Source organism: Ambystoma mexicanum, chromosome 1q (assembly GCF_040938575.1).
Source record: "Ambystoma mexicanum isolate Mex_15411 chromosome 1q, UKY_AmexF1_1, whole genome shotgun sequence".
Taxonomy (NCBI): Eukaryota; Metazoa; Chordata; class Amphibia; order Caudata; family Ambystomatidae; genus Ambystoma; species Ambystoma mexicanum.
The window spans coordinates 1,292,195,089-1,292,220,736 of record NC_090922.1 but is presented as its reverse complement, the minus strand read 5'-3'; the positions used below and the strand labels follow the sequence as shown (position 1 = coordinate 1,292,220,736).

Here is a 25,648-nt window from a genome sequence, read left to right as displayed (position 1 = left end):
TTGATTGAGAAGCCTAACTCGTGGAGGAGGTCGATAGTCCTTTGAATGTTTGTCCTGCAAATTCCTGGGGTTTCCCCAGTTATGAGCCAGTCGTCCAGATAAGGGTACACTGGGATTGCCTCCCTGCGTAGGTGTGCAGCCGCCACCGCCAGTACCTTGGTGAATACCCTTGGTGCTGAAGCTATCCCGAAGGGCAGTACCTTGAATTGGTAGTGCCGACTGTCCACCTTGAAGCGCAAGTACTTTCTGTGCGCTGGGAACATGGAAATATGAAAATAAGCATCTTTCATATCCAAGGTTGCCATGTAATCCCCCTTTTTTAGGAGGGGGATTACCTCTTGTAGCGTGGTCATACGAAATTTTTGGGGCTTGACATACTTGTTGGCAGGCCGTAAGTCCAATACTGGGCGCATTGTCAAGTCTTTCTTTGGCACAAGGAAGTAAGTTGAATAAATACCCTTGTTTACCTGGTGTCCCGGGACGAGTTCTATTGCGTCCTTTTGTATAAGAATGGCGATCTCCTCGAGGAGAATCTTCTGATGTTTTAAGGAGTGTACTCTTTGTCGTGGAGGATGGTTCCGGGGATGCTGCAGTAGCTCTATACAATATCCCGTGGATACTGTTGACAGCACCCATCTGTCTGATGTGATCCCTTCCCAAGCCTGGGTGAAGTTTGAAATGCGTCCCCCTACTGGGGTTGTGTGAGAAGGGACCCTGAACTGAGCGTCACTGCTTTGGTGGAGGCGTGCCGCCTCCCTTGCTGGGGCTGCCTCTGCCTTTACCACAACCTCTCCTATTACCTCTGCTGTAACCCTGGGTAGACTGTTGGTTGTTGTTCCACTGTGTACCCTGCCCCTATGAATAGTTAGATCCTCTCTGGGAATTTTGGCCGCGTGGGCGACGAAAATTACTATTCCCTCTCTGGTTAGGGGGTTTATTGGTTAACTGGCCAAGGGATTTGAGTGTCTCGTATTCGTCCTTGGCATTTTTCAGTGCGTCTTCGACCGCCTTGCCAAACAGATCGGCTTCCACCGGTTTGTCTAACAATGATGCCTGAGTTTCTGCCTTAAAACCAGACTGCCGTAACCACGCATGTCTCTTGATAACAGTACCTTCTGCTATCAATCTGCCTGCGTTCTCCGCGGCGTCGAAGGTTGCTTTCAAAATGCAACCAGACACGGCTCTACCCTCTGCGGAAATCCGAGCTAATTGGCCCTTTAATGGTTCAGGAGCAGAGGCTATGAGAGCCGCGACTTCTTCCCACTGATGGCAGTTGTAGCTGGCCAACAGGGTCGTGGAGTTAGCAATCCTTGCTTGATAGGCGGACGTTGAGGCTACCTTCCTGCCGAAACCGTATAGTTTTTTGCTCTCCTTGTCGGGAGGAGCTTCTGACGAAGACAAGGGTGTTCCAGCCCTCTTACGAGTGTTGGTAACTAGGGAGTCTGGCTTCAGATGTCCTCTTATATAGAGAGGGTCAGACTGAGCTGCCCTGAAAAGTTTTTCAAACCTGGGATTGACTGCTCTGGTGAGGTTTGGGTTCACCAGGGACGGATCTATTCTCCGCTGAATGGATTTAAGGATAGGGATGGTCTGGGCAACAGGCCTCCTTTCTCCCACTAACTCTTCTGCGAAGTCCCTTTCCTCCTGTACACCGTGGGTGTCAATGTGGAAATGTTTAGGAGGGGTTGGTTATCGACCGGGGAGTCGGTAACCGGGGCTTCGTTCTCAACCGAAGAATCTCCTCTGTATGTTTCCGGGTCATCCTCTTCTTCTTCCTGGTTCCTCATCATCCCCATAGTAGCCCGTCCCGGTTTGCTCTTCTATCATACCAAATTCTTGGTCTCCACAAAAGGAAGCCTCTCCTTGATACCGTGAGTATGGTGTTGCGTAAGGTTGAACCTCGAAGGGTTCAGGCCTCATCGGGGTTTCAAACCGGGCCTTCTTACTCGGGGGGAAAGGATCAGTAGAGCCTGAGGGTGTGGCCCCTTGTGGATCATACGAGAGGAAATGTTCTGGATTTTTATCATAAAAATCAGCCAAAGAAGACATTCTTGACATGACCCTATCTATGTCTTCACTGGACCATTTTTTGGAACTGGGAATGACTCTCTCAGCAAGTCTATGGGATTTATCTTGAGTAGCTTTGCTGGTTGTGGACCTATCAGCAGACCTGGGCTTGTATGTCTGTTTAGGGGGGGTGGAGTGTTTCACAGGTGTGGAAGAATGTACAGGTAGTTTCTTCTGCTGTTTTCCCCCCTCCCCGTGCGTAGAAAAATGTTTTCCCTGTCCCTTAGTGGCTCTGGAGTTTTTCGACGCCTGGCGTCGAGGATTGGGAGAGGTGTCCCTGTCCTTCGAGCGTGGGGCCTCGCTGGCTTTAATTGCGGGCTCCGCCTCCTGGAGCACGGCCTGGGGGTGGAAGTCGTCTTCGTCTTCCGACGAACGAACTTTTGTTAGCCTAGGGAGCGAGGCACTCTTGGCAAGAGTGGATGATTGCCTGGAGTCATGCGTCGATCTTGATCGAGAGCGCCCAGAGGACACCGAATCGGACCGTTCTGTCTGTGCCTCTTTCCGAGAACTCGACGTCGTCGAGTCTCGGTTGGACTTAGTGTGTGTAGTATGTGAAGCGCTTGTGTCGCCGGGGGTCTTCCCCATAGCCGCCCTGCCGGACGACCTTCCGAGGTCGGGGACCTGCGCTCGGCTGTCTTTCGACGCCGTAATGCCCTCGCCGTCCGAAAGTACGGCGTCGCTGCCATCTCTGAAGGTGCCCTCCGCTGCCATGGCCGCCTGCCTGGCGTGGTGGGCCGAGCGCTTCGTCGAACGGTCCTTAAGTGTCTTAGGTTTAAACCTACTACACGCTCTGCAGTTCGCTTCGGGGTGGTCCCTCGGCAAGCAGAGATTGAACGTGGCGTGCCTGTCTACCCAAGGGTATTTGCGGTTGCACTTGGGGCAGAATTGAAAAGGGGTACCCTCCATACGCACCTTGAGGCAGCGGGCTGTTAAGTGTAGGAAATGTATAAGGTGTACCTATATACCAAGAGTGTAGAGTATGTACCACCCCACACTCTCCCTACTTGCAGGGCCAAGGCCAACGGCCTTCCGAGGCCCAAATCCGTCGTGCAGCAGCCGACGGTCGATTTCTTCTCCAGCCGGCGTCGAGTGTCGAAGTTCGACGTTGGGGTGGGGTGGGGAAGGATGTCAATTGATTATTATTTTAAATTTTAGCAAAAGTATGGCTAAGGCCAGGGGACTCCGCAAAATGCTTCCCATCAGTATGGCGGAAAAAAACAATCCGAGTATCCTAGACGCGTGAGGGATCTTGGGTACAGTGGACGTCACACTAGGGATAGTATTACTGGCACGCCCTGTGTCGACGCCCAATTTCGAGTTTCAAAAAACAAACTGTAATACTCCGCAGCTTCCACTAGATGTCGGCCTATGCACAGCATGTGATCTAAGCAGATTCCACAAGCCTCAGAAATATATATATATATGAAGATTCTTCCAGATACTGCTTAGTTCTCTTTGATGCATTTGAATTACATCTCCTTCCAAGTTTCAAACAGTTAAGGGGAACCCAATGGTCAATTAATTTTAACTGTGTTTTCATTTAAGTTAAACTTATATGGATTGGTGTTATAAAGCTGGTACAAATAAAAATTACACTGTATCAAGACCGTTTCAAATCAGTCATGGACACACACAGCATGAAGAACTACTTACAGCATTCACAGATGACAAAGCTAAAATAAAACTAAAATAGTCACTGTTGTACAAATCACGATTTTTCATGAATTTGAGATTTTCATCTCTCACCATCTGCAAAAGAAATAAAAAATTGACTATGTTTAATGAAAGCAAAAAAGAAAATACATTCTAAATCTCTATATTCATTAGGTCAAAATAAACAATACACCCTATTGCACAAGAAAGTATTCAATACAATGTGGTGCAGTTTAATGATAGACTGATTATTTGTATGAAATGAGAGCATAAATGTGTGGTCTCAGGAAGAGAAGAAATTCATTATTTGGAAATGTTCTTTCTGATGGATGTTCCTTCCGAGGATTCCAATCCATGATATCCTATACACAGTGCAGATGTTCTTCGCAGAAACATGTCTGCCACCAGGGGGCACAGCGTGGCTCTGCGTCTGTTCCTTCCGATGCCTCTACGAGCCGGACAGGACATTGGGGCTAGTATATTTGAGGCGCTGTGACCCGTGACATCAGTTCCACTTTTCTTCCCCTAGGACGCAGAGGCTGAAGGATTATAGAAGGAACAAGTTACTTACCTGTAACTGTTGTTCTCCAGCATGCGTCTGGCATGGATTCACATGCTCATTCCCCGTCGTCAGGCCGGGAATCCTCGGTAAAGAAAAAATCAGTATCAGTTTCGTTTCTGATCTGTCTTTCTTAGTAGTAACCAATCACTGATCTCTGGGTCATACTGCCCCCAGCCAATGACTGCCCTCTACCTAAGCCCCTCCCCTGGCAGCCATCCTCAGATATGGCAGCACGTAAAGTGGCAGTATGACCAAGTGAAGAGCCGCAGAGGGGAAGGAGGGAGGGTGTGCATGTGAATCCATGCCAGGCCCATGCTGGAGAACAGTTACAGGTAAGTAACTTGTTCCTTCTCCAGCAAGGGGTCTGGCATGGATTCACATGCTCATGAATATAAGAGTACATAGCAGTATACACATGCACAACCATGAGAGGTGGCACCAGGCACAACATTAAGCAATACAACAACTCAACATTAAGCATCTCTTACCTCCTCACCAGGCTCACCTTAAGCGAACAGGTTGCGCAGCACTGCTTGGCCGACCCTGGACTCCTCCCTGGAGTCCCGATCGACGCAGTAGAATCTCGTGAAGGTGTGCGTCGACCTCCACGTAGCAGCCCTGCAGATGTCCAGCAGGGGCACACCAAACATGAACGCCGTGGTAGCAGCGATCGCTCTGGTCGAATGGGCTCTCGGACGGCCGGGCAGCGGTCGGTTTGCCAACCGGTGACAGTGCATGATGCAGCCGGAGAGCCATCTGGAAATGGAAGCCTTCCAGAGAGCCTTCCCTTGATTCACAGGTCCAAAGTTCACAAACAGCTGTGACGTCTTCCGAAAAGTCTTTGTGCGGTCCACGTAGAACTTCAGCGCTCTAGCCACATCCAGCGAGTGCAAAGTCCTCGCGGCCGGAGACGAAGGCGACAGGAAGAAAACTGGCAACACCAAGGGCTTGTTGAGGTGGAAGTCTGATGGCACCTTGGGCATAAAGGAGGGGTGCGTCCTCAGCACCACCCTCGTGTCGTGAAAAGACAAGTATGGAGGCTTGCAAGATAGGGCCTGGATCTCTCCCACTCGTCGTGCGGAGGTGATGGCCTCAAGAAATGCTGTCTTCCACGACAGGAACTTCAACGGCGCCGAGTGCATAGGCTTGAATCGGGCCCCCATGAGCCTGGTCAGCACCACATTGAGCTCCCACGCCGGGGCAGGGGCCTTTACCGGCGGGAACGATCGGAATAGTCCCTTCATAAATTCCTTCACCAGGCGATGAGACCACAAGGACGCCAGTCCTGTAGTTCTGGTGTATCGGGAAATGGCAGCCAGATGTATTTTGATGGAGGCGTGAGCCAGTCCAGCTTTGGCCAGCGACAGTAGGTACGGCAATACTTTAGGGGCCGTAATCCGCAGAGGCTTAATCTTCTGTGCACGGCACCAGACAGAGAACCTCTGCCACTTATACAAAAAAGGTAGCAGGCGCCCCTCTCTCGAAAGAACAAGGCATGATAACCTGTTCGGTGGTTATTAACCACATTGAGAGTTCGCAGCCATTGCTTTTTGCTCGCTGTACCTTCACAGATGGGAAATATCCATTTGCATATCAGTCTTTGTCCCACCCACAAGGGCAGTCCAGCACCGAAATGCTATGGCAATTCCTCTCTGAACAAGAGTACCATCAGCAACCCCATACACATGTTTCAGCCTTGTTGGGCATCATCAGTGAGGTGAAGCTGGTGAAGCTGAGCATCTCTAAGCACAGTGAGCAGGGAGTCCACGTCTGGTTGCCCCCAGGTAACCTAGGGTGACCAACCCCAAGTTCCTTTCAAAAATACAAAAAAGGTAGCAGGCGCCCCTCTCTCGAAAGAACAAGGCATGATAACCTGTTCGGTGGTTATTAACCACATTGAGAGTTCGCAGCCATTGCTTTTTGCTCGCTGTACCTTCACAGATGGGAAATATCCATTTGCATATCAGTCTTTGTCCCACCCACAAGGGCAGTCCAGCACCGAAATGCTATGGCAATTCCTCTCTGAACAAGAGTACCATCAGCAACCCCATACACATGTTTCAGCCTTGTTGGGCATCATCAGTGAGGTGAAGCTGAGCCTCTCTAAGCACAGTGAGCAGGGAGTCCACGTCTGGTTGCCCCCAGGTAACCTAGGGTGACCAACCCCAAGTTCCTTTCAAAAATACAAAAAAGGTAGCAGGCGCCCCTCTCTCGAAAGAACAAGGCATGATAACCTGTTCGGTGGTTATTAACCACATTGAGAGTTCGCAGCCATTGCCACTTATGTCCATAACATTTGAGAGTTGAGGACGCCCTGGCTTTTGCAAGAACCTCTCTGCAGTCAGCCGGGATATCGTATCCTCCAAACTCTAGTGCTGCAGGAGCCAAGCCTGCAAGTTCAGCGACACCGGGTCGTGATGGAGAATGGCACCTCCTTCTCTGGAAAGAAGATCCGCGTCCGTGGCCAGCTTGATAGATGGGGACGCTGACAAGTCCAGAAGGTCCGGGAACCAGATCTGTCTCGGCCACGCCGGTGCGACGAGGATCATCCTGCACCTGGACCTCTTGAGCTGGTTGATGAGACGGAGCAGCAACAGCAACGGAGGGAACGCATACAGGAACAGGCCGTCCCAAGGGAACAAGAAAGCATCGCCCATGCTCCTCGGCGGGGCGAACCTGCTGGCGAACCTCTGGCACTTGGAGTTCGTCGCCGTCGCAAACAGGTCGATCTGGTGTTTGCCCCATCGTTGAAAGAGCCGATCCACCTGGTCCTGGCATAGTTCCCACTCGTGGCACGAGCGCAGCTCCCTGCTGAGTGAGTCGGCGATGGTGTTTTTTTATTCCTGCCAGGTGGAAGGGAACCAGAAACATCCCCTGGGCGACGGCCCAGTGCCACAGATCCTGGGCCTCCTTGGATAGGGATGGGGATCTGGTGCCTCCCTGCTTCCAGATGTAGACCATTGTGGTGGTGTTGTCGGTGAAGATCCTCACCACTTTGTCCTTGAGGGACGGATGGAACGATTTGAGCGCCCAGAACACGGCTCGTAGCGCCAGGATTTTGATGTGAAGAGACCTCTCCTCCGGGAGCCAAAGGCCTCTTGCGTGGAGATCTCCGGTGTGGGCCCCCCCATACCTCCAGGGAGGGCTCCGTCGTTATCGTCTCCTGATACGCTGGGGCCTGAAAGTCCATGCCTGCCGAGAGGTGCGCACGGGCACCCCACCATAGAATCGCCCGAAGGAACTCCTCGTCAAGGGGGATCCTGTCTTTGAAGCAGCCCGCCGCTTGAATCCAGCAGGCATCGAGGAACTCTTGTAGCGGACGCATCCAAAGTCTGCAAAGGGGCACAAGGTAGATGCACAAGGACATCATGCCAAGGAGGGACTTGATGGACCTCACTCTGGCCACATCCGTGGCTAACAGGCGCTGCACCTTGCCCAAAATGGCCTTCGTCCTTTCTTCCGACGGAGATGCCAATCGCTTCACTGTATCGAGCTTCGCTCCCAGAAACAGTGCCACCTGCGACAGCACCAGATGGGATTTGGGGTAGTTGATGGCAAATCCCAGCTCCGTGAGCAGGCGGACGGTCCTCGCTGTGTGTTCGACGGCGAGTTCTCTTGACCTTGCACGGATTAGCCAGTCGTCCAGGTAGGGGTAGACGTGGATTCCTTGCAGGCGCAGCCGCGCCGCCACTGGTGCGAGGCACTTGGTGAACACCCTGGGTGCAGACTTTAATCCGAATGGCAGGGCTCTGAATTGGTAGTGACGCCCCTGGACTACGAATCTGAGGAACTTTCTGTGACCTTTTAGAATGGGGCTGTGGAAGTAAGCATCCTCCAGGTCCAGTGACGATAGGAAGTCGCCCTCCTCCAGCTGTCCCAGCACGTGCTGGAGGGTGACCACGATTAAGGGGGCCAATGCATTAGCAATTGTGGCCCGTTACGACAGGGAGCTTTGGTTCAAGATAGCTCCTCTTGTCGTCCAGTAGGAAGTCTAGCAGAGGAGCTATCTTGAACCAAAGCTCCCTGTCGTAACGGGCCATAATCGCTAAGGCATTGGCCGCCTTAATCGTCGTCGCCGCCGACGAGATGACTCGTCCCATTGAGTCCAACTTCTTGCCCTCGCTGTCCGGCGGGGAAGTGGAAGTTGAAGCCGCCGCACCCGCTGCTTTCTTCTTGGCCGCTGCTGAGACGACAGAGTCTGCCGTGGGCTGGGCCCTGAGGCACAAGGGGGCGGCATCGGGGACCCGGTACTACTTCTCGTACCTGTCCCTCTTGGCGGGTGTCTTGGAAGGGTTCTTGATGATAGCCATCCCCACGTCCCAGATGTCATCGAGCAACGGCACCGCAAGGACTGTCTTTCTCTTGGCCTCTCGTCGTTGGTAAAGAAACCCTTCCTTTTTCTGTTCCTCAGGGCAGTGCTGAAAGAGCTCGGATGCCCTGGTTATCATGGCGTGAAAAGAGCCATTTTCATCGGACAGAGAAGCACGAGGGGTGGGGGGTGATGACGGGATGTCCGTTGTGTCATCGCCGTTGTGTCATCGCCGCTGTATCCGTCGCCGTATCCTCTCTAGGGTCCGGCGAGGGGGATGAGGGGTCCCACAGGCCTCGTGGGCACAAAGGGCAGAGCGGGGTGGACTCTCCTCCGCTTGTTCTGAGGGCTTCCCGACGGGCCTGGTTCTGGATCCTCCGTCGGGGTCCGTGGTCACCTCGTCCTTATCTCGGTACATAAGGATTGGATCGCCAACAAAATGGGCGCCGAGCTATCCTGGGGCTCGGGTAATGGCTGCGACGGACGGGATGGCTGCTCCACTGGGCCCTCGTCGTCGCCATTGTCGCCATCTTCGATCACATCAGCGGGAACCGTCCCCTGGGATCGGACCTTCTCGAACCTCTCGTTGAGGCCTATGAACCTCTCGTTGAGGCCTTTCACAGTTTCCACCGGATCCTCCTCGGAGGCTGAATCCGAGTCCGTAATGGCCACCGGACCCCTGCTCTTTTTCCACCGGGGTCTTCACGGGGGTCTTAACGATGGTCTGGAAAGAGGACTCCCTCCGCGGCGGCAGGGAAACTCTGGGCCCCGAGGCCGCCTCCACTGGCGTAGCCTCTGCCGGCTTCGGCAGGGCTGCTGCGACAACCTCGATAGAGGCCTTTGCCGGGTGGATCAAGGCCCTCACCACCTTAGGTGCGTCCTGGGCCTTTGCTTTGGGGGGAGGGTCATCGCCTTGCTCCTCCTCGGCTCCCTTCGAGATCGACCGGGGCCTCTCCAGAAGCTTAGCCGGGTTCTTGGACTTCCTGTTCCCGAACCAGAGCGTTGGCTCGTGGTTGATCGTCCCGGGGAAGTCATACCCTGCCTGGCAGCCGAGGAGCCCGACCTTTCGGCGCTCCCGGTGCCCGCGGACTTGCGGTGCTTGGCCTTCTGTTGGGCCCCCATCGCCGGGGCGCCCTCACAGGATTTAGAAGACCGCTCAGACTTTTTCTTCGCCTTCTCACCTTCTGTGCCCTTCTCCAGCCAGGCAGAGAGGCGGGAACAACGATCTTGCTTGGTCCGTTCCGACAGGTTCTTGCAGAACGCACAGTCCTTCTCCACGTGCGTCTTGTCCTCATGAAGGCAGTAGAGACATCTCGAATGCTCGTCCTCCTTGAAAACATTTTGCAATCGCATCCTGGGCAGCTCCTGAACAGCTTGGATCCGGGCGTCGAGCTTCCCTTGTCCTGGGCCATGTCCGTTGAGGTAGGCCACAGATCTTCTGGAATCCTCCAAGAAGCGTAACTTGACGGAAACTTCACCCTTGAGGGGTGTAGAAGAATTCCGAAACAGGTCCCCGTTATCGGAAGTAGAAAGGGTGGAGCTTGAGGCTCGATTAACCGAAAAAATGAGAAAAATCTCATGAAAAAACGTGAAAACGCAGTAAAAGCTCGAGAGCTAAACACGAGGACTCCCAACACTTGAACGTGCGGTAAAAATCTGAGGATGGCTGCCAGGGGAGGGGCTTAGGTAGAGGGCAGTCATTGGCTGGGGGCAGTATGACCCAGAGATCAGTGATTGGTTACTACTAAGAAAGACAGATCAGAAACCAAACTGATACTGATTTTTTCTTTACCGAGGATTCCCAGCCTGACGACGGGGAATGAGCATGTGAATCCATGCCAGACCCCATGCTGGAGAACCATTGGTGTACTGACTATCCACCAAGAGGGGCAGGCAAGGAGGGCAATGAGGAATCCGTGGGAGGAACATTCATCAGAAAGTCTAATACTGAGAGGTAAGTAATGTATTCTTCTTATGGATTCCTTCCTCCCACGGATTCCTCATCTATGATAAGACTGCCAAAGCTGTAAACGAAAGTGGAGGAGGGAGGAGAGCAAGCACACCACCTTGATGAGAAAACGCAGAAGGGCCACCCACCAAAACAGGAGTACTGGCCTGAAAGGAAATCCAAGCAGTAATGTTTTGCAATTGTGTGCAGTGAGGCCCATGTTGCCACCTGGCAGATGTCAGGAAAGGGTCTCCGCCGTTGCAGGGCAGAGGTGGTAACTACTCCTCTAGTAGAATGGGCTCCGAGATCATCAGTCACATCCTTCCCAGCCAAATCGTAGCATTCTGAGATACCGAGAAAGATCCACCTTGACAGGGTCCATTTAGTCACAGCCTGCCAGCATGAGCCCCAGCATAACCAATGAAGAGCTGGTCATCTTTCCAAGCCTCTCTCATCCGAGAGCTATAGTAGATGAGGACCCGCACCAGGTTCAGCCGATGGAATCATTCCTCCGTTTTAGAAGGATGAGGCAGAGGAAAAACCAAAGGAAGATGGATCTTTTGAGAGAGATGAAAATCTGAAACCACCTTTGGAAGAAAAGAGGGTTGCACTCTCATAGTCAACTTCTCTTTGGAGAAAAACAAATAGGGAGGTTTATCAGATAACTCCTGGAGCTCACTCACCTGTCTTGCAGAAGTGATGACAACCAGGAAAATCGACCAAAGGTTGAGCAATCTAATAGAGCAGGAATGGAGGGGCTCAAATAGAGTTCCCATAAGGAATGTCAAAACCAAATTTAAATCCAACGCAGGCACCACAAACTGGTGTGGAGGAAAATGGTTACACAATGCCTGCAAGAACTGCATGACAGTGGGGATTGTCCACAGCAAGCCATGTTTCAGGGACCGCTTGAAAATCGACATATCGACAATGTATCCCTTAACAGTGTCAATCTGCAGGCCAGCTTGGGCCAGGGATAGCAAAAAATCCAAAAGAGGTATAACAGACAGGATAAAGGGTCCATATCCCTCTCCCGGCACCAAGACAAACATTTACACCATCTGCAAGCTTAATAGACTTTGTGGCGGGTCTCCAAACTGAAAGGAGCACATCTAGGTCGTCGTCTGACTAGCTCCTCTCCTTGTATCTCATCTTCTCTGTAGCCAAGCATGAAGGTTCTGGCTGCTGAGGTTCGGGTGGAGAAATCGCCCCTCCAATTGGTAAAGCAAGTCGACTCGACTCAGAAGGTGCCAAGTAGAGTAGATGGACATGTACAGCATCTCCGGATACCACGTCCTCTGGGCCCAGTCCAGAGCGATCATGAACAACGTGGTTACGAACACGCGCAATAGCGTGAGAACCAGCGGAACGCAGGGATCGGCGGGAACGCATGAAGGAGGTCAAATGTCCCCTTGACCGTCAGTGATTCTCCAAGAGCACCCTGATGACGAAATACACTGGAGTAGAACAAATCTCCTGTTCACAATGGAAGCAAAGAGGTCTAACTTGATGAGTTCCCCAGAAGGAGAAAATCTCCTCCAGACCTTACTGCCAGAGCTCCCACTTGTGGGATGCCTAAGAGTGTCTGCTCAAGGCATCCACTGCGACATTCTCTATTCTGGCAAGATGGACTACTGTAAGAGAGGCGCCGTTCTCCAGAACCCGGAACAAGTGTTGCATTACTTCTCTGCTTAGAGGCAAGGATTCCCACACCATCTCATTTGTTAGTGCATGGCCACTGTGTTGTCCGTCAGGAGCAGAAAAGTCTTGAGTTTCACAGAAGGGCGAAAGGTGACTAGAGCCAGCCTGATTGCAAATAGCTTCAGAGGGAGAGCACAGTCTGCTCACTGTCAGTTCCGACAGGTGAGCGCCCCAACCCTTAAGAGATGTGTCTGTGACCTCAGCCACCTAGGGCCAGGTTTGATGAAAACGCGATGACGCCCAGAAGGTGCAGAAAGGCAGAGGCAGGGACTTGGGCCTGGGATTGGAGGAGATTGGCCGTCTGAAAGATGTTCAACACTCGATCCTCAGGCGGGAAGGCCCTGGCCAGGTGAGCGTCCAAGATTGCGCTGATAAAATTAGAGCGACTGAGACGGTGCAACCTGAGTGTTTTTGAAGTTCATGGAAAACCCCTAGCAGTGCAATAGAGTGCATGTGCAGAGCAGTTCTGGGTCTGCAAGCTCGGACAAGCCAGTTGTCTAGGTAGGAAAAGACATGCATGCCTTCCCTCCCGAGGCGAGCTGCCACCACTGCTAGAAGCTTGGTGAAAACTCTGGTAGCTGAAGAAAGACCAAAAGGCAGGACTTTGAACTGGTAGTTATTTTGACCCATCACGAATCTTGGTACTTTCTGTACTTTCGATGGATAGGAACATGGAAGTAAGCATCCTGAAGGTTCAGTGATACCAACCGGTCCTGGAGACCGAGGGCTTGCAGGATCTGGGCTAGTAACCATCTTGAATTTGTCTTTGCATAGGAACAAATTCACCATCCACAGATCCAGTATGGGACGCTAACCCCAGTCCTTTGGTACCAAAATGTAGGTGGAATACCAACACTGCCTCGTTCCGATTGAAGTACAAGCTTGATTGCTCTCTTTGAGAGAAGCCGACGGACCTCCTCCAAGAGGATGGTGTCTGGAACTAAGGGGTTGGATTGAGGGCAGTGGTCCGGGGAATGTTGCATGAACTGCAAAGTCCAAGCTTCGGACAGAACAAAGGACCATTCAGGCTGGACAGGGAGATAACAGGGGATTTGTGCCAGAAAATCACAGACGTTTTCTCATTGTGGCGGTGAGGGAGCAGTAAAACCAAAAGGTGATGCATGGAAGGGTTAGAATTAATGTTAACCATGGACACAGCTCTGGGCAACCATGCAGACAATCGTTTATAAGCCTGCCAAGTCATTACAGAAGAGGCAAGACAATATGAAGATCAGGCCGGGTCCCAGCAGACTGCTAGGTCACATCCTGGACCACAAGCATTCCCAGACAATTTTCAGCCTCACTGAGCATCATCAGTGAGAATTATGTTGGGTCACTAGGCCCAGTAGACTCGGGACCCACATCTGGGCATACCCGTCTGACATGGGGTGACAAAAAAAAAAAAAGGGTGTTAGCTGGAAGGTTTAGAATTAATCCTAACTACGGGAAGCAGTTTGGGCTAGACTGGCCCTTTTGGGGCGGGACCAAGCCTGATTTGTATTTGGTGTTTCCATTTTTGTAATGGCTTAGCAGGCGAAGAACGATGGTCTGGAGGGTTGTCCAGAGAAATGCCAGAGGTTAAGATGAATTCCAAACCTTCCAGCAATCACATATTGTTTTGCTGAGGGAGCAATGGCAGCTGCCACACCACCTCCTCTGGGGGCATCTCTACTCCTAGGGTGTCTCCTGCCTGGCAGCCTTCCCGGGTATGGTTGACCTTGACCACGCGTAACATGGGAGGCCGAGGGACAAGGGACGAAACACCTGACCCCTCGTGGAAGACACAGGGGTTGTTGTATGGCCAGACCCAAGGACTTCACAGTCACCTTTGATGATTGGAACGTTTGGAGGAGGTCATAAGCGTTAGCCCCAAACAATATCTGTATCAAAGGGCATGTCCAAGAGTTTAGCCTGGACATCATGTGCAAATCCTGACATGCTAATCCAGGAGTGAAACCTTACCATCGAACTTGGCCATGGATCTGCCGACAGAATCAGCCATGTCCAGTCCCGACTAAGTTCTGCCGAGAGGCTGCCCTGCCATTACCTGCCATTAATAGTAAGCACTCCTGCATCTCTCCTCCCAGGGATGTGCTCAGTCGCATTGGCCACAGTGGACCAGAGACCTAACAAGAACCTCGCCAGGGTGCAAGAGGCGTTAATAGTGCGAAGATGCCCGAAGTAAAAACGTTCTTCCCCCAGTTAGCCAGACTCTTACTATCCCTGTCAGAGGGAAGAGAAGGTGGGTGACATCAAGTTCGCAGCTCGCACCACTAATCTTTCCAGTGAGACATGAGTAGTCAAAATGATAGGATCTGAGGAGACAGGATGATGCTTTCTAGCCAAATTCCTGTCAACTTTATAGAAGAGGATGAAGAAAGTCAGTGAGACGGCCCGCTTTGGGAGCGCAAGCTCTTGTCCTCCTCCTTTTCCTTGCCCGGGGGCGACTTTTTTTCCAGAACGCAGGTCTGCGTTGTGCGACTTCGAACGACACCTCCCGACGTCACCCCTCGCCTGGTTGACGTAGGTAAAGATTTTCACCGTCCTTTCCCATAGGGCCTTCCGGTGCATGGACTGAAACGACCCACAGTCCTGGGTGTTGTGCTCCTCACCCAAGCAAGCAATAGAGAAAAATCCAATGTGGATCTGAATCAGACATCAGTCGGTTGCAATCAGTACACGACTTGAAACCAGAGGTTTTCACAGGGTTGGGGGGCATGGCGTCGCAAAAATTGGAAAAGCTCAACAAGTGCGCAGAAAAGAACAACCGAGGACATGGAGAGTGTAACCTCAATATATACTGCCCCTGATGTAATTTCCGGTGCGGACCACATGGGGGCGCACGGAGCTGTGCTGAGCCTTTTTTCCGAGCTGTGATGTGAATAGGGTATCATAGATGAGGAATCTGTGGGAGGAAGGAATCCAATAGAAAGAACGGGCTAAAAAACAGCTATTGGTCCTTGTTACATATAACAAAGACAATCTTTGGCTTAATTTAAGGAACAAATTACTTACCATACGTATTTTTTCTGATGGATACAGTTTTAAGATTTTAGCAAAATAAACCTTTTCTTTAGAAGATAAAATACTTCTTTGCTGAAATCTCCCATCAAAAAACACCTGAGCCTACCACTGAATATGTAGATCAGAAGCGACTTTTCCCAAAAGTCTTAGTGTATGCTGCAGTTCCAAGCACAGAACATGTGACCTCGCTCCAACTATTCGCCAGAGCCTGCCTCTGTAAAATGTTCAGAGCCTCCATCATCAGTCCTCTTAACTGCCCAAGCAGCAGATAAGTAACAAGTTACTTACCAGTAACTCCTGTTCTCCAGCCTGGGTCTTAGATGGATTCACATGTTCATGAACATTCTCTGTCGTCGGGCTCGGAATCCTCAGTAATATTAAAGCAGTTTCGTTTTAAAGCTAACACTGCTTGTCGCTTCTATGGCCTATTGCTGTCACTTTGTCCTCCTAAGCGCCACCCATCTTCAGATTTGGTTGTACACGTAAAGTGGCAGTAAGAACCAAGAGCAGCCATAGAGGTGAAGGGGGGGAGGGTTTGCATGTGAATCCATTTAAGACCCATGCTGGAGAACAGGAATTACAAGTACCTCTTGAGCATGGGGTCTTGTATGGATTAACATTCTCATGAATACGATTGCACAGCAGTACACATACAAAACCATGGGATGTGGCGAGGCTCCACAGAAGAAATACACTTATCCCTGGAACAGACTCAGCTCATGCAAACAGGTTGCAAAGCACTGTTTGGCCGACCTGGAACTTCTCCCTGGAATCCCTGTCGACGCAGTAGAATATTGTGAAGGTGTGGGTAGACCTCCACGTTGCAGCTCTGCAGATGTCGAGCAGGGAAACACCAGAGAAGAATGCTGTAGTTACTGCAAAGGCTCTGGTGGAATGGGCTCTCAGCCGGCCCAGTAGTGGTCTGTTGGCCAGACGATGGCAATGCGTGATACAGCCAGAGAGCCACGCTTGAGACAGGGCCTTCCTGTCTCAGGCGTCCGAAAGCAATAAAGAGCTGTGAAGTCTTTTGAAACGATTTGGTGCATGCCACATAGTACTTCAAGGCACACAAAACATCCAGTAAATGCAACGTCCTCTCTGCCGGTGAAGATAGGTTAGCAAACAAGACTAAAGGTTCATTCAAGTGAAAGTTCTATGGTACTTTAGGCATAAAAGGCAGACGAGTCAGAAAAACCACTTTGGAAGGAGTGAATGACAGATATGGGGGTTTACATGAGGGAGCCTGAATTTCCCCAACATGCCTGGCTGAACTGATAGCCAGTAGGAAGGCAGTTTTCCAAGAAAGAAACTTTAAAGAGGCTCAATGCATTGGTTCAAAAGGTTGAGCCATTAGCTTTTACAACACTACATTGAGCTCCCAAGTGGGAGGTTTCAACTGAGGAAATGTCCTAAAGACGACCTTGAGGGAACTCGTTCACACGACTATGAGAGATTGCCAGGAGCCCGAGTATAGCGGGATAAGGCGGCCAAATGCACCTTGTTAGAAGCATGGGCTGGCCCAGACTTGGCAAGCAGATAGAGCAGAAGGTGCAGGGCTGTGACTCGCAGTGGAGGGATCCTCCGAGAGCGGTACCACACTGTAAAGCATTTTGTGAGTAGTCAGTAATATGAGGCAGTCAACTGTTTGAAGATTTATCAACATACGCCATTTTATTCTTAAAATAAACACAGGATAACTGGCCCTCACACTAAGCAACAAATATGCAAAGAAAATATACGGCAACACAACATAACATGAACATGTTAGGCAGAAACCTGTGCAGTCCCCTTAGGGAACACTGCAAAAGATTTAAGACTACAGGTGTTGGCAGTAAACCCAATTGGTAGCAGTCTGTACCACCCAGATTTACCTGGTAGCTGTGGCTGAGCAGTCAGACTTCTCTCAAGAAGAGTTGGGCAGTATGCAAAGTATACACAATAGGCACTCAGACACAATAATACAAGCAACACTGACCAAAGCTTTGGTATCAAAGTATATCATTATTTATTTAAAAACACACTGTTTGAAACACTCCAGCACTCTTGTTGTAAAATATTCTAAACACAGTTACTATTGTAATATATACACCCCTTTTTCCTTATCAGATAAGTCACAGTAAAACACCACTTATTTTCATACAGAGGTGAGCGCTTAACTAGATGGCACTCCAATAAGTTTGTGAGAAAGGGAGGGAAAAAGTCAGAATATGGAAAGGTACACCACTCTAAGATTCAGGAACACTGTTAGCAAGGCAGAAGAGCAAAAGACACTGGTGAGCCAAAGTCCAAAGGCTGGGCCCACTCTTAGAGAGAGCAGAGCACAAATGCGCCTAAGATCACACAGTTACGCTAGGCTTAGAAAGTCTTGCAGATAGTTCAAAAAGAGTTTAGAGAAGCTCAGGAAAGTTTAGCCAGGGTGTCCCAGGCTAACCCAGGTTCGAAAGCCGGGGGCTAAATCTACCACGTACGGTCGGTAGCAAGGGAAGCCAGGCGGGACACGGTACCTTAAGTGGGAAGGATCCTCCAGCGGTGGCAGTTGTTCCTGGCAGTGGATGCAAGTCGCGTCGTCGTCCAGGGGAAGAGAAGATCTCGACTTGGAGGGAAGATGAAGGTTGTTGCACTGCCAGGGAAGAAACCAGCCGCAAAGTTTTCCGGTTAAAGGTGGTACCTTTGTTTCGCAGTCGTGGTAAAACGTGGTATCCCGGTTGACGGGGTGCTTGGCACAGGCAAGGCGGCCACGAGGTACGTCGGGAAGGCGAAAAGACGGTGAAACTGGTTATCCCCACCAGTCAAAGGAAGAAGACTCTCTGGCGGGAGATCTCCTCTGTCGTTGGGAAAAGTGGTGAGACGGTCCAGCAGGGCTCCACCGGTGGTGGCGTTGTGGCAGGTCGGCTCAGCTGCTCCATCGTCGGATTCTTAGGTCCTGTGGCGACTTCTGAAGTTCCAGTCCCCAAAGCCCTGCTTTTATGCAGAAAACCCCCATTCACTCAGCCTAGCTGTCACTCAAACATGCTAAGTGGTGAGCCGGCCAGCTCACCACTTGGGCCAATCAGGACGGAGTGCGACTTGAGTTGCGTAGGCAACTCAGTCCAGGGTGCCTAAATCCCCCTCAACCCCTCCTAAGTACCCCAGACAAAAAGTGGAACAAAGGGCTCGACTTGGGTTGGAGTCACAGAAGAGAACACAAATGCCATTTTAGAATCAAGTTTTGGCAAAAAATACCAACTGGAGAATTAATATTAATTAAATAAACCGGCGGTATGTTCGAGGCTACCGTAAATAATTAAATAAAGATAGTAGCCTAAAACAATGGGAAATCCCATAGGAAAATATTCGCGGTTGAATATAAAAAGTAGTATCCACTGCCACCAGCCAAAACTCGATCGGGAGGGACGGAGACGTGCCCCCTCGACTAACAGACCCTGGGGCAATTGAATTGCCCCAGCCAGTACGTCCACAATATGTTGGTTTGTACTGGTTCTGTTCAGAATTTAAGACTAGTAAAGTCAATGTTGACTTTACATGCCCTGGGAGACAGTAGTCAGTCCCAGGGTATGGAGTCTATACTGGGGAGTCACTATGACACCCCTGTGTTACTGCACTGAGGGTGCTGTGTAACACACATCACAAAAACACATGTAGCCCTATGGGGTAAAAGACCCCATAGCCCATTAAACACATCTAGATTCAAAGAAACACACTCAAATCATGCCCAAGAGTGAGGGTAAAAGAGTCTCACTCTTGGCAGGAGAAAAAAAATAAACCCCAAAAATCCAGCAAAGCTGCTGGGGGACTCACTAGGTTAGGAAATTCAGCCTAAACAGAGAATTCTCCCTAACAGAACAATATTCACAGTCTCTGAATAACCTTCTAATGTCCTGGGTGATTTCCCTTCCCCAGGATTCAAGGTTAATTCTGTTAGTGTTCAACCAAAGAAAGACATGTCTCAAATCAGTTATTGATGTTTCAAAGTTAATCCAAAGGATTTTTAAACAAAATTCCAATTATAGCAAATCTCTTTTCATTGGTGAAATAGTCACTTTCCACTTCCACCAAATAGCACCAATGGTAATCCCAGCCACAATTCTTTGCCACCTCTTCAAGAAAACTTGTCACAGTTCAAAATATATGCAATATCCACAACTGTCAGCAATACATAGATATTGGTTAGCAGTTAGTATTCTCTTAGTTACAGTTTTAGAATTCACAATGCCATATTTGCCAGGGTGACTTTTCAGTGCTGATGCTTCCACTTCAACAACTTCCCTTCTACTTAATTCACTATGAGAACAGTTAGCTTTGTCTCACAGTACTCCACTTGATTAGACAATATTGCATCTACTGAGAACCAGATATACCACCACAGCTTCAGTACTTTGGAATACTACCGCAGCTTCTGTAATTTGTACTTCTAGACAGGCTTCAACAAGATAGACTTCAAAGTACTTCAACAACTTCAAGTAGGCAAGGCACTCCTCTGAATAATTTCTTCAAAAGGGGCAGCCTCTTTGCCTCTCTTGTTTGTCTGCCACTCTACTTCAAAGGATTCTTTACAAGCAGCCAGTTTCCTATCCCCAACTTCACTTGCACCTTTCTGCCAATTATCAGTGCAGGTAATTACCTAGAAGGATTCGTGCCTCTTTCTTAGTTTCAGTTAATGCTTGCATACTTGTATCGTCGGCCAATTAACTGTTATTAACTTCACAGTACAGTTAGATTGCTTCTCAACTCTGAGAAAGGCTGGTTTCACTGTTAATATGGGGGCGACGCTTGGGTAATGCTGGTTCTCTTCTTGATTAGTTTATACACTTAGACTTCTTATAAATGAAAGGCATGCCGTGCAAAAGTAAAGTTAAATATTTCTTTAGAAATCACAATTAGGCACACACAACCACTTGTAGTTTTCAGGGTGGAGAGATTACGTACCGTAATGTTCTTTCTATGGATTCTTTTCCCGCAGATTCCTCATCTGACAGATATCCTCATCCAGCTCTGCTGCTCGGGAAAGGAGTCGTAGTGGACCTCGACTCAGAGAGATGTGCACCAACCGCCAATCATTTATGAGCGGGGATGGATGGGCAGAGAGATGAGGAATCGGCGGGAGAAGAATCCATAGAAAGAACATTACGTTAAGTAATTTCTCCTTCAATGAATTGCCCTTCTCCCGCAGATTCCTCATCTGATAGACTCTCCAAGCAGTAAGGCAAAGGAGGCAGGCAGAAAGTTATATGAACAGATTTGAAAGCACTGCCGTTCCAAAACACGCATCCGCCCCAGAGGCAACGTCTAGAATGTAGCGTCTAGTGAATGTGTGCAATCGGGATCATGTTGCTGCACGACAAATATCATTAACTGGGACCCGCCTTTGTAAAGCACTCGCTGCAGAGGACCCTCTATTCGAGTGTGCTCCGATGCCAAAAGGCAACTACCTGCCTTCAGATTGGTAGCACTCCGCAATGCACAAAATGATCAACCGGGCTAGTGATTGCTTGTGACGTAGAAACTCAGGGCCCTATTGGAATCCATTCGGGATGGAGATCGCCTCCCTTCTTGGGCACTAGGAAATACCGGGAATACCAGCCTGATCCTCTTTGCTCAGGAGGTACCTCTTCCATGGCACCCATCAACAACAGGGCTCTCAGTTCTTCCTGGCGCTCCTTTACCGGTTGGCTTGGAGGTGGTTGGGGTCGGTCCTCATGTTTCCTGAAGAAGAGCAGACAATAACCCCACCAAACGAGCTCCAGGGTCCAGGCGTCGGCGGTAGTCTCCTGCCATTGGTGCCAGTGCTCTGACAGCATTCCACCAACCAGCAAGTTGTGGAAGGGGAAAATCAAAACATCTTAGAGGGTAGAGCCGCCCCCGCCGCTGCTAGATGGCCTCGGAAAGCCCCTGTGCCCCTTCTGGAGTGGCCTGCGAGGGCTGCGCCTTTTTGCCAATAGGCACATAACACCTGTAGCCCCTGCCCTTAATGGCGAAGCTGAAGGCAGGCTTGGCCGGCTGCACAGCTAGATCCAGCGACTTCGCAATGATATTTGACTCCTTAAAGTTTTTATAGGTATATAACAGGCTGCTGATTATACGTCCAGCCAGTGATCAGTCAAAAGTGGCTTTATCATCTTTCTAACTTCTGTGATCTTCATTTAGGCCGAGCACAGATTTTATAGGGTTTCTTACTCTAACCTGGGAGTCCTCATCCTCAAAGGGGCAGTCACTCCCAGTGAGATCCTGCCTGCCGAAGCCCCTAGGGAGGGTTTTGCGGCGTGTGCTCACCTCCCTAGCCTCAAATGGGGTGAGCTCCCCAAGAGGAGAACGGACGACAAACGTGCCTAGATAGATCACAGACCCCTGTCAACATTTTCCAAGAGCAACTGGCACTGGAGGATATCCATCAAGATTAGCAATCTGTGGGAGAATACAATCCACTGAAAGGCTATTACTGGGTACATAATGTCTTTCTTCTGGGACTTGTGAATCTGTTTAGATTCACATGCTGTGCATAGTTGTATGTGCTGTTGGGCAAGCAGAAGTCATGGCAAAATAATTATGAAGCACTTGTTAACCAACCTGGAAACCAGCTCTAGTGTGTATGCAATCCTGTTGTATAAAAGTGTGCACTGAAAGCCATGTTGCGCCACGTGCAAATACTGTCTTGCTGAACATTGGCCAGGAATGCAAGTGTAGCTCTAGTTTCCTGTAGCCAATGGAAATGTTACACACAATATATGATTGTGTTTTTGTTTTATTACACAGCCTTCAATGCTTTATGTCATTCTTACATGGCATAAGTTGTCATCACAAAGGTTTTGCAATTCAGTAAATAAATTCTGTCACTATTTGTGCCCAATTTACCTGATATATTCTGAGCGGCATTTTTTCAACAAACAGACCCTTTTTCTCCCCCTTTCTGACCAGCTTTGTCAAGATGTATAGACGGTCAGTGTTTGACCTATGTGGTCGAGGAGAGGACTGAGGTGAAATTTCTGGTGAAGATGGAGCAGATCTAATAGAAAAAAGAAAATGGAGGTAAGCAGATAAAATTATAGGACACCCAATCACATATGAAAAATAGCAATCCACATCCAACATGAATACAAGAGTCAAGAGTTCCTCTAGGACTTGAACAATCCCTTACTAGAAACCCCAACCAACATGCCCACGTACTTGCATTGGATTGCGATTTCTGGGGTGGGGAAAGCAACAGTTCCAGCCACCTCTGTAGAAGTACACAGTGGTGGTCAATTGCCAATACGTTGGCAGGTATGTTTCAACAACCTTTTCAGTGCAAAGATGCCTGAAGGACATCACAGGAGGTCAGGCATAGCCTAAGAACGCAGCACAATCAAGTATTCTCACAGTGAACAAGACAGGATGATTCCATCACGATGTAACACTCACAAGAGCATAAAAAGAAGACGTGTTTAGGCAGAGCATGTTAGCAACAATAACAAAGGGCAGGAGCTTTAATCTTGCACTATTTCATCAGGAGCATTAACTTTCATCGGGACCAACTGTCCAGTCTTTACTCAAATATTTAGTTCCTCTTTGCTTTGAAAATTACAAAGCAGTGGGAGGAAATGCTTGTCTTATATGGGACAACCATTTAAGTTGAAAGCTTAAATGTAGGCAATGCTGACTAAGCCTTTCATGTTTCCAGGGTTGATAAATTGAGTAAGCCCCCAAGCCCCAGAAAGGAATGTCCTCACACTATGTTAGTTGATGACACATTTTCTTTATATAAAATGAGGTTCAGTAATATATATATATATATATATATATATATATATAGTACGAGGCAAATCTGTTTCTACTGATGCCTAAATAAAACTGGATATAAGAAATACACATGTTGTGTGATGGGCTGACCTGAAGGAATTCTACGAATTGGCATATGGCTGTAACTTGACGAGTGCCGTCTCACTCTGGAAGAAGTGCGATAACTTCTTTTTTGATATATATATATATATATATATATTTAAATAATAACACTTTATACTTTGGTAATACTTATTCAAAGAATGGAAAATAGGAAAATATATACACTATGTGGTACCACACACTACTTAAATTCAGTGATAGATGCACTAACTGCAGACTGTTTTAAAAAGGCATGTGGCTTCTTAAGTGAGGTGGAACAGCATAGATATGGGAAGAAAGGCAGGTTACTTATGAATAGTGGCAGAATACTTTCTTTAGACTAGATACACAATTCTGTGTGAGGATCTCCCCACCTGGGCAAACTGTAATGAAAGTTAGAGCAACTTATCTTGTCTTTTACAGCCCAGTTGAATAATGTTCAATAACTCATTACTTTCTTCTTAAAGGTTCTACCACCGCCAAAGTACCCGAGAGGCCACAGGAGAACAAAATCGAAGACACATCTGGGACCCCTAGACTACTCCTGAGGCTAGAAGATGCTCTTCCTTGTCACACTAACTTTGGTGCCCTGGTAGGCGAAGTGGCAGAGTTTCTCGGTTTCACTCGACGATTCCCTCCGGGGATCGACCACCCATGGAAGAAGTAGCCACTGGGATGCTGAGTCCAAGAAGAAAAATGGAACCAAGGTCTTTCTGAAGGGCAGCAGTGTGGCTCTTTGCGGTGCTCTCCTTTGGTCGATGAATTCTCAGGCTGTAGAAGTCCTGGGAAGATGAAACTTGCTGTGGGCTTTAGAGGCTTGGCAGATGAATGTAAGATCCCTGGTGACCTTGGATGACTTCTGGCAGCAGAGGGTGCATAGGTCACTTTTGGAGTCAGGTTTTGTATGGACGTGGTTGTCCGACTTTCGGTTCTTTGGTGCTGCAGCACGACCTTTGGACGGCTTCTTACGACCTGGACTCGATCACTGGAGTGACCTCAGACCCTCACCAAGTCTAGACCCTCGGGACATCTTCGTTAGCTTCTGGTGGTGGGAAACCCACCGGCGGACCGTCCTCTGCACTCAGGACTCTGGACCGGTTGGAAAAAGTGGTCCGTGATGATGGCAAGGATGTCCATTGTAATGTTCTTAGGCAGTTTAGAACTTTCGCAGCTCTGGGTGTCCACCAGCACTATGCCAGTGTACCCCCTCTTCTGGGCGGTAGACAGCAACACTTACAGCAGTCACAAAACACACCTCCTGGCACTTAGAAATACCAATGGACTTCACCGACTCGAGATGTCCGGGCACTACTCTTCGGGACTTCGTAGACCCTTTCTCCGGGTGGCTGGCACACAGGAACGGCTTCCAGGATACTTTGATGAAGTGCAGCAGCTTCCATGGTGGTCCCTCGTAGCTCGGTGAGAGGTCTCCTTTGCAGGTCCTCTCTGGTTCAGTCCTTGGAAGAAAACAGCAGCTTTTGGATTACACAAACAAAATTCAGGAGCAGACTTCTCCCGGTGGGCTTCAAGGAACAGCTTCTTCTTGCTTCAGCTTCTAAACAAATTGGTAGGTCACATCTGTTCCCCATTCGCTCTGCAGAAGGGCATTCATGCAGGCAGGCAATCAGGCTCACAGGTATTCAAGCCATTCACTCCACCCAGACACCCATAACAAAGAATGTGGATTGGGGTAATCGCCCAGCCTTTCAGCACACTACACTGCATTCATGTCAGTTTCAGTCAGGGCTGTCTCAGTCATTGTGTCACACACAGAAACCAGACACCCACAGCACAGAATGCGAGTTCACTTCAGACTGCATTCATACAGGTCCCACCCCGAGCGTGTACCCACAACACACAGCCCCTGGGAAGGCTCCAGGCAGTCTGACAGGAGGAACCCCAGAGCCATGTATGGTATTTCCACCCAGCAGCCAATACGGAGGAAGGGGAAAGAGTCAGGGCTTCACAGGACTTTAGGAAAAAAATTGCCATCTTGTCATCTATCAGGAATCCATTGATTCCTATGGTGGAGCTGCCACCAGCTCATACCCTGCTCTGTGGGCACCCAAAGGAGCCCAAAATCACACATTAGGGGTACAAGGGTGTACCCCCACCCATGGGTGCCATAAGGGTACCATATGGGTTTTGTTCACCAAAAGGAAAACATGAAGAGCTGCACTGTCAGAGGCTCAGGCTGGACCTCCGTTTGCAGAAAACAAACACACACAGAAGTGATAGGACTAGGAGGCCCTGTTCCTGTCCCACCATAAGGCATTTCCAGCTTCACACTGCTGCTTTCTTTTTCTTGTCCCTTTGGACAGGCAACCATTCCTTGGTGCAGCAGTCAATGCCAGGCAAACTTCAACAGATTAGTTTGTCACCTCTCTCCTTGTGGAGAAAGGGGAACAGCTTCCTCTCATGTTGTCGAAGCGCCTTCGGGTGCATTGATTGGCACAACACGCAGACCTGCATGTTGTGGACTTGACAGAGAGTAAAGGCAGAGCTGATGTGGATCCGAAACATACATTTG

At 49.4% G+C, this 25,648-nt stretch overlaps 1 protein-coding gene across 2 annotated transcripts in view; it reads right to left on the bottom strand.

Annotated features, from left to right (window-relative positions):
- Positions 1-25,648, bottom strand: part of USP24 (ubiquitin specific peptidase 24) — a 2,799,104-nt gene that overhangs the window by 718,468 nt on the left and 2,054,988 nt on the right. For both annotated transcript variants that reach the window (XM_069642114.1, XM_069642115.1), the window contains exons 51-52: positions 22,114-22,264; positions 3,721-3,816 (exon numbers count right to left, since the gene is read on the bottom strand). In XM_069642114.1, the coding sequence (XP_069498215.1) occupies positions 3,721-3,816; positions 22,114-22,264 (247 nt within the window). The remainder of the gene's footprint in view (positions 1-3,720; positions 3,817-22,113; positions 22,265-25,648) is intronic.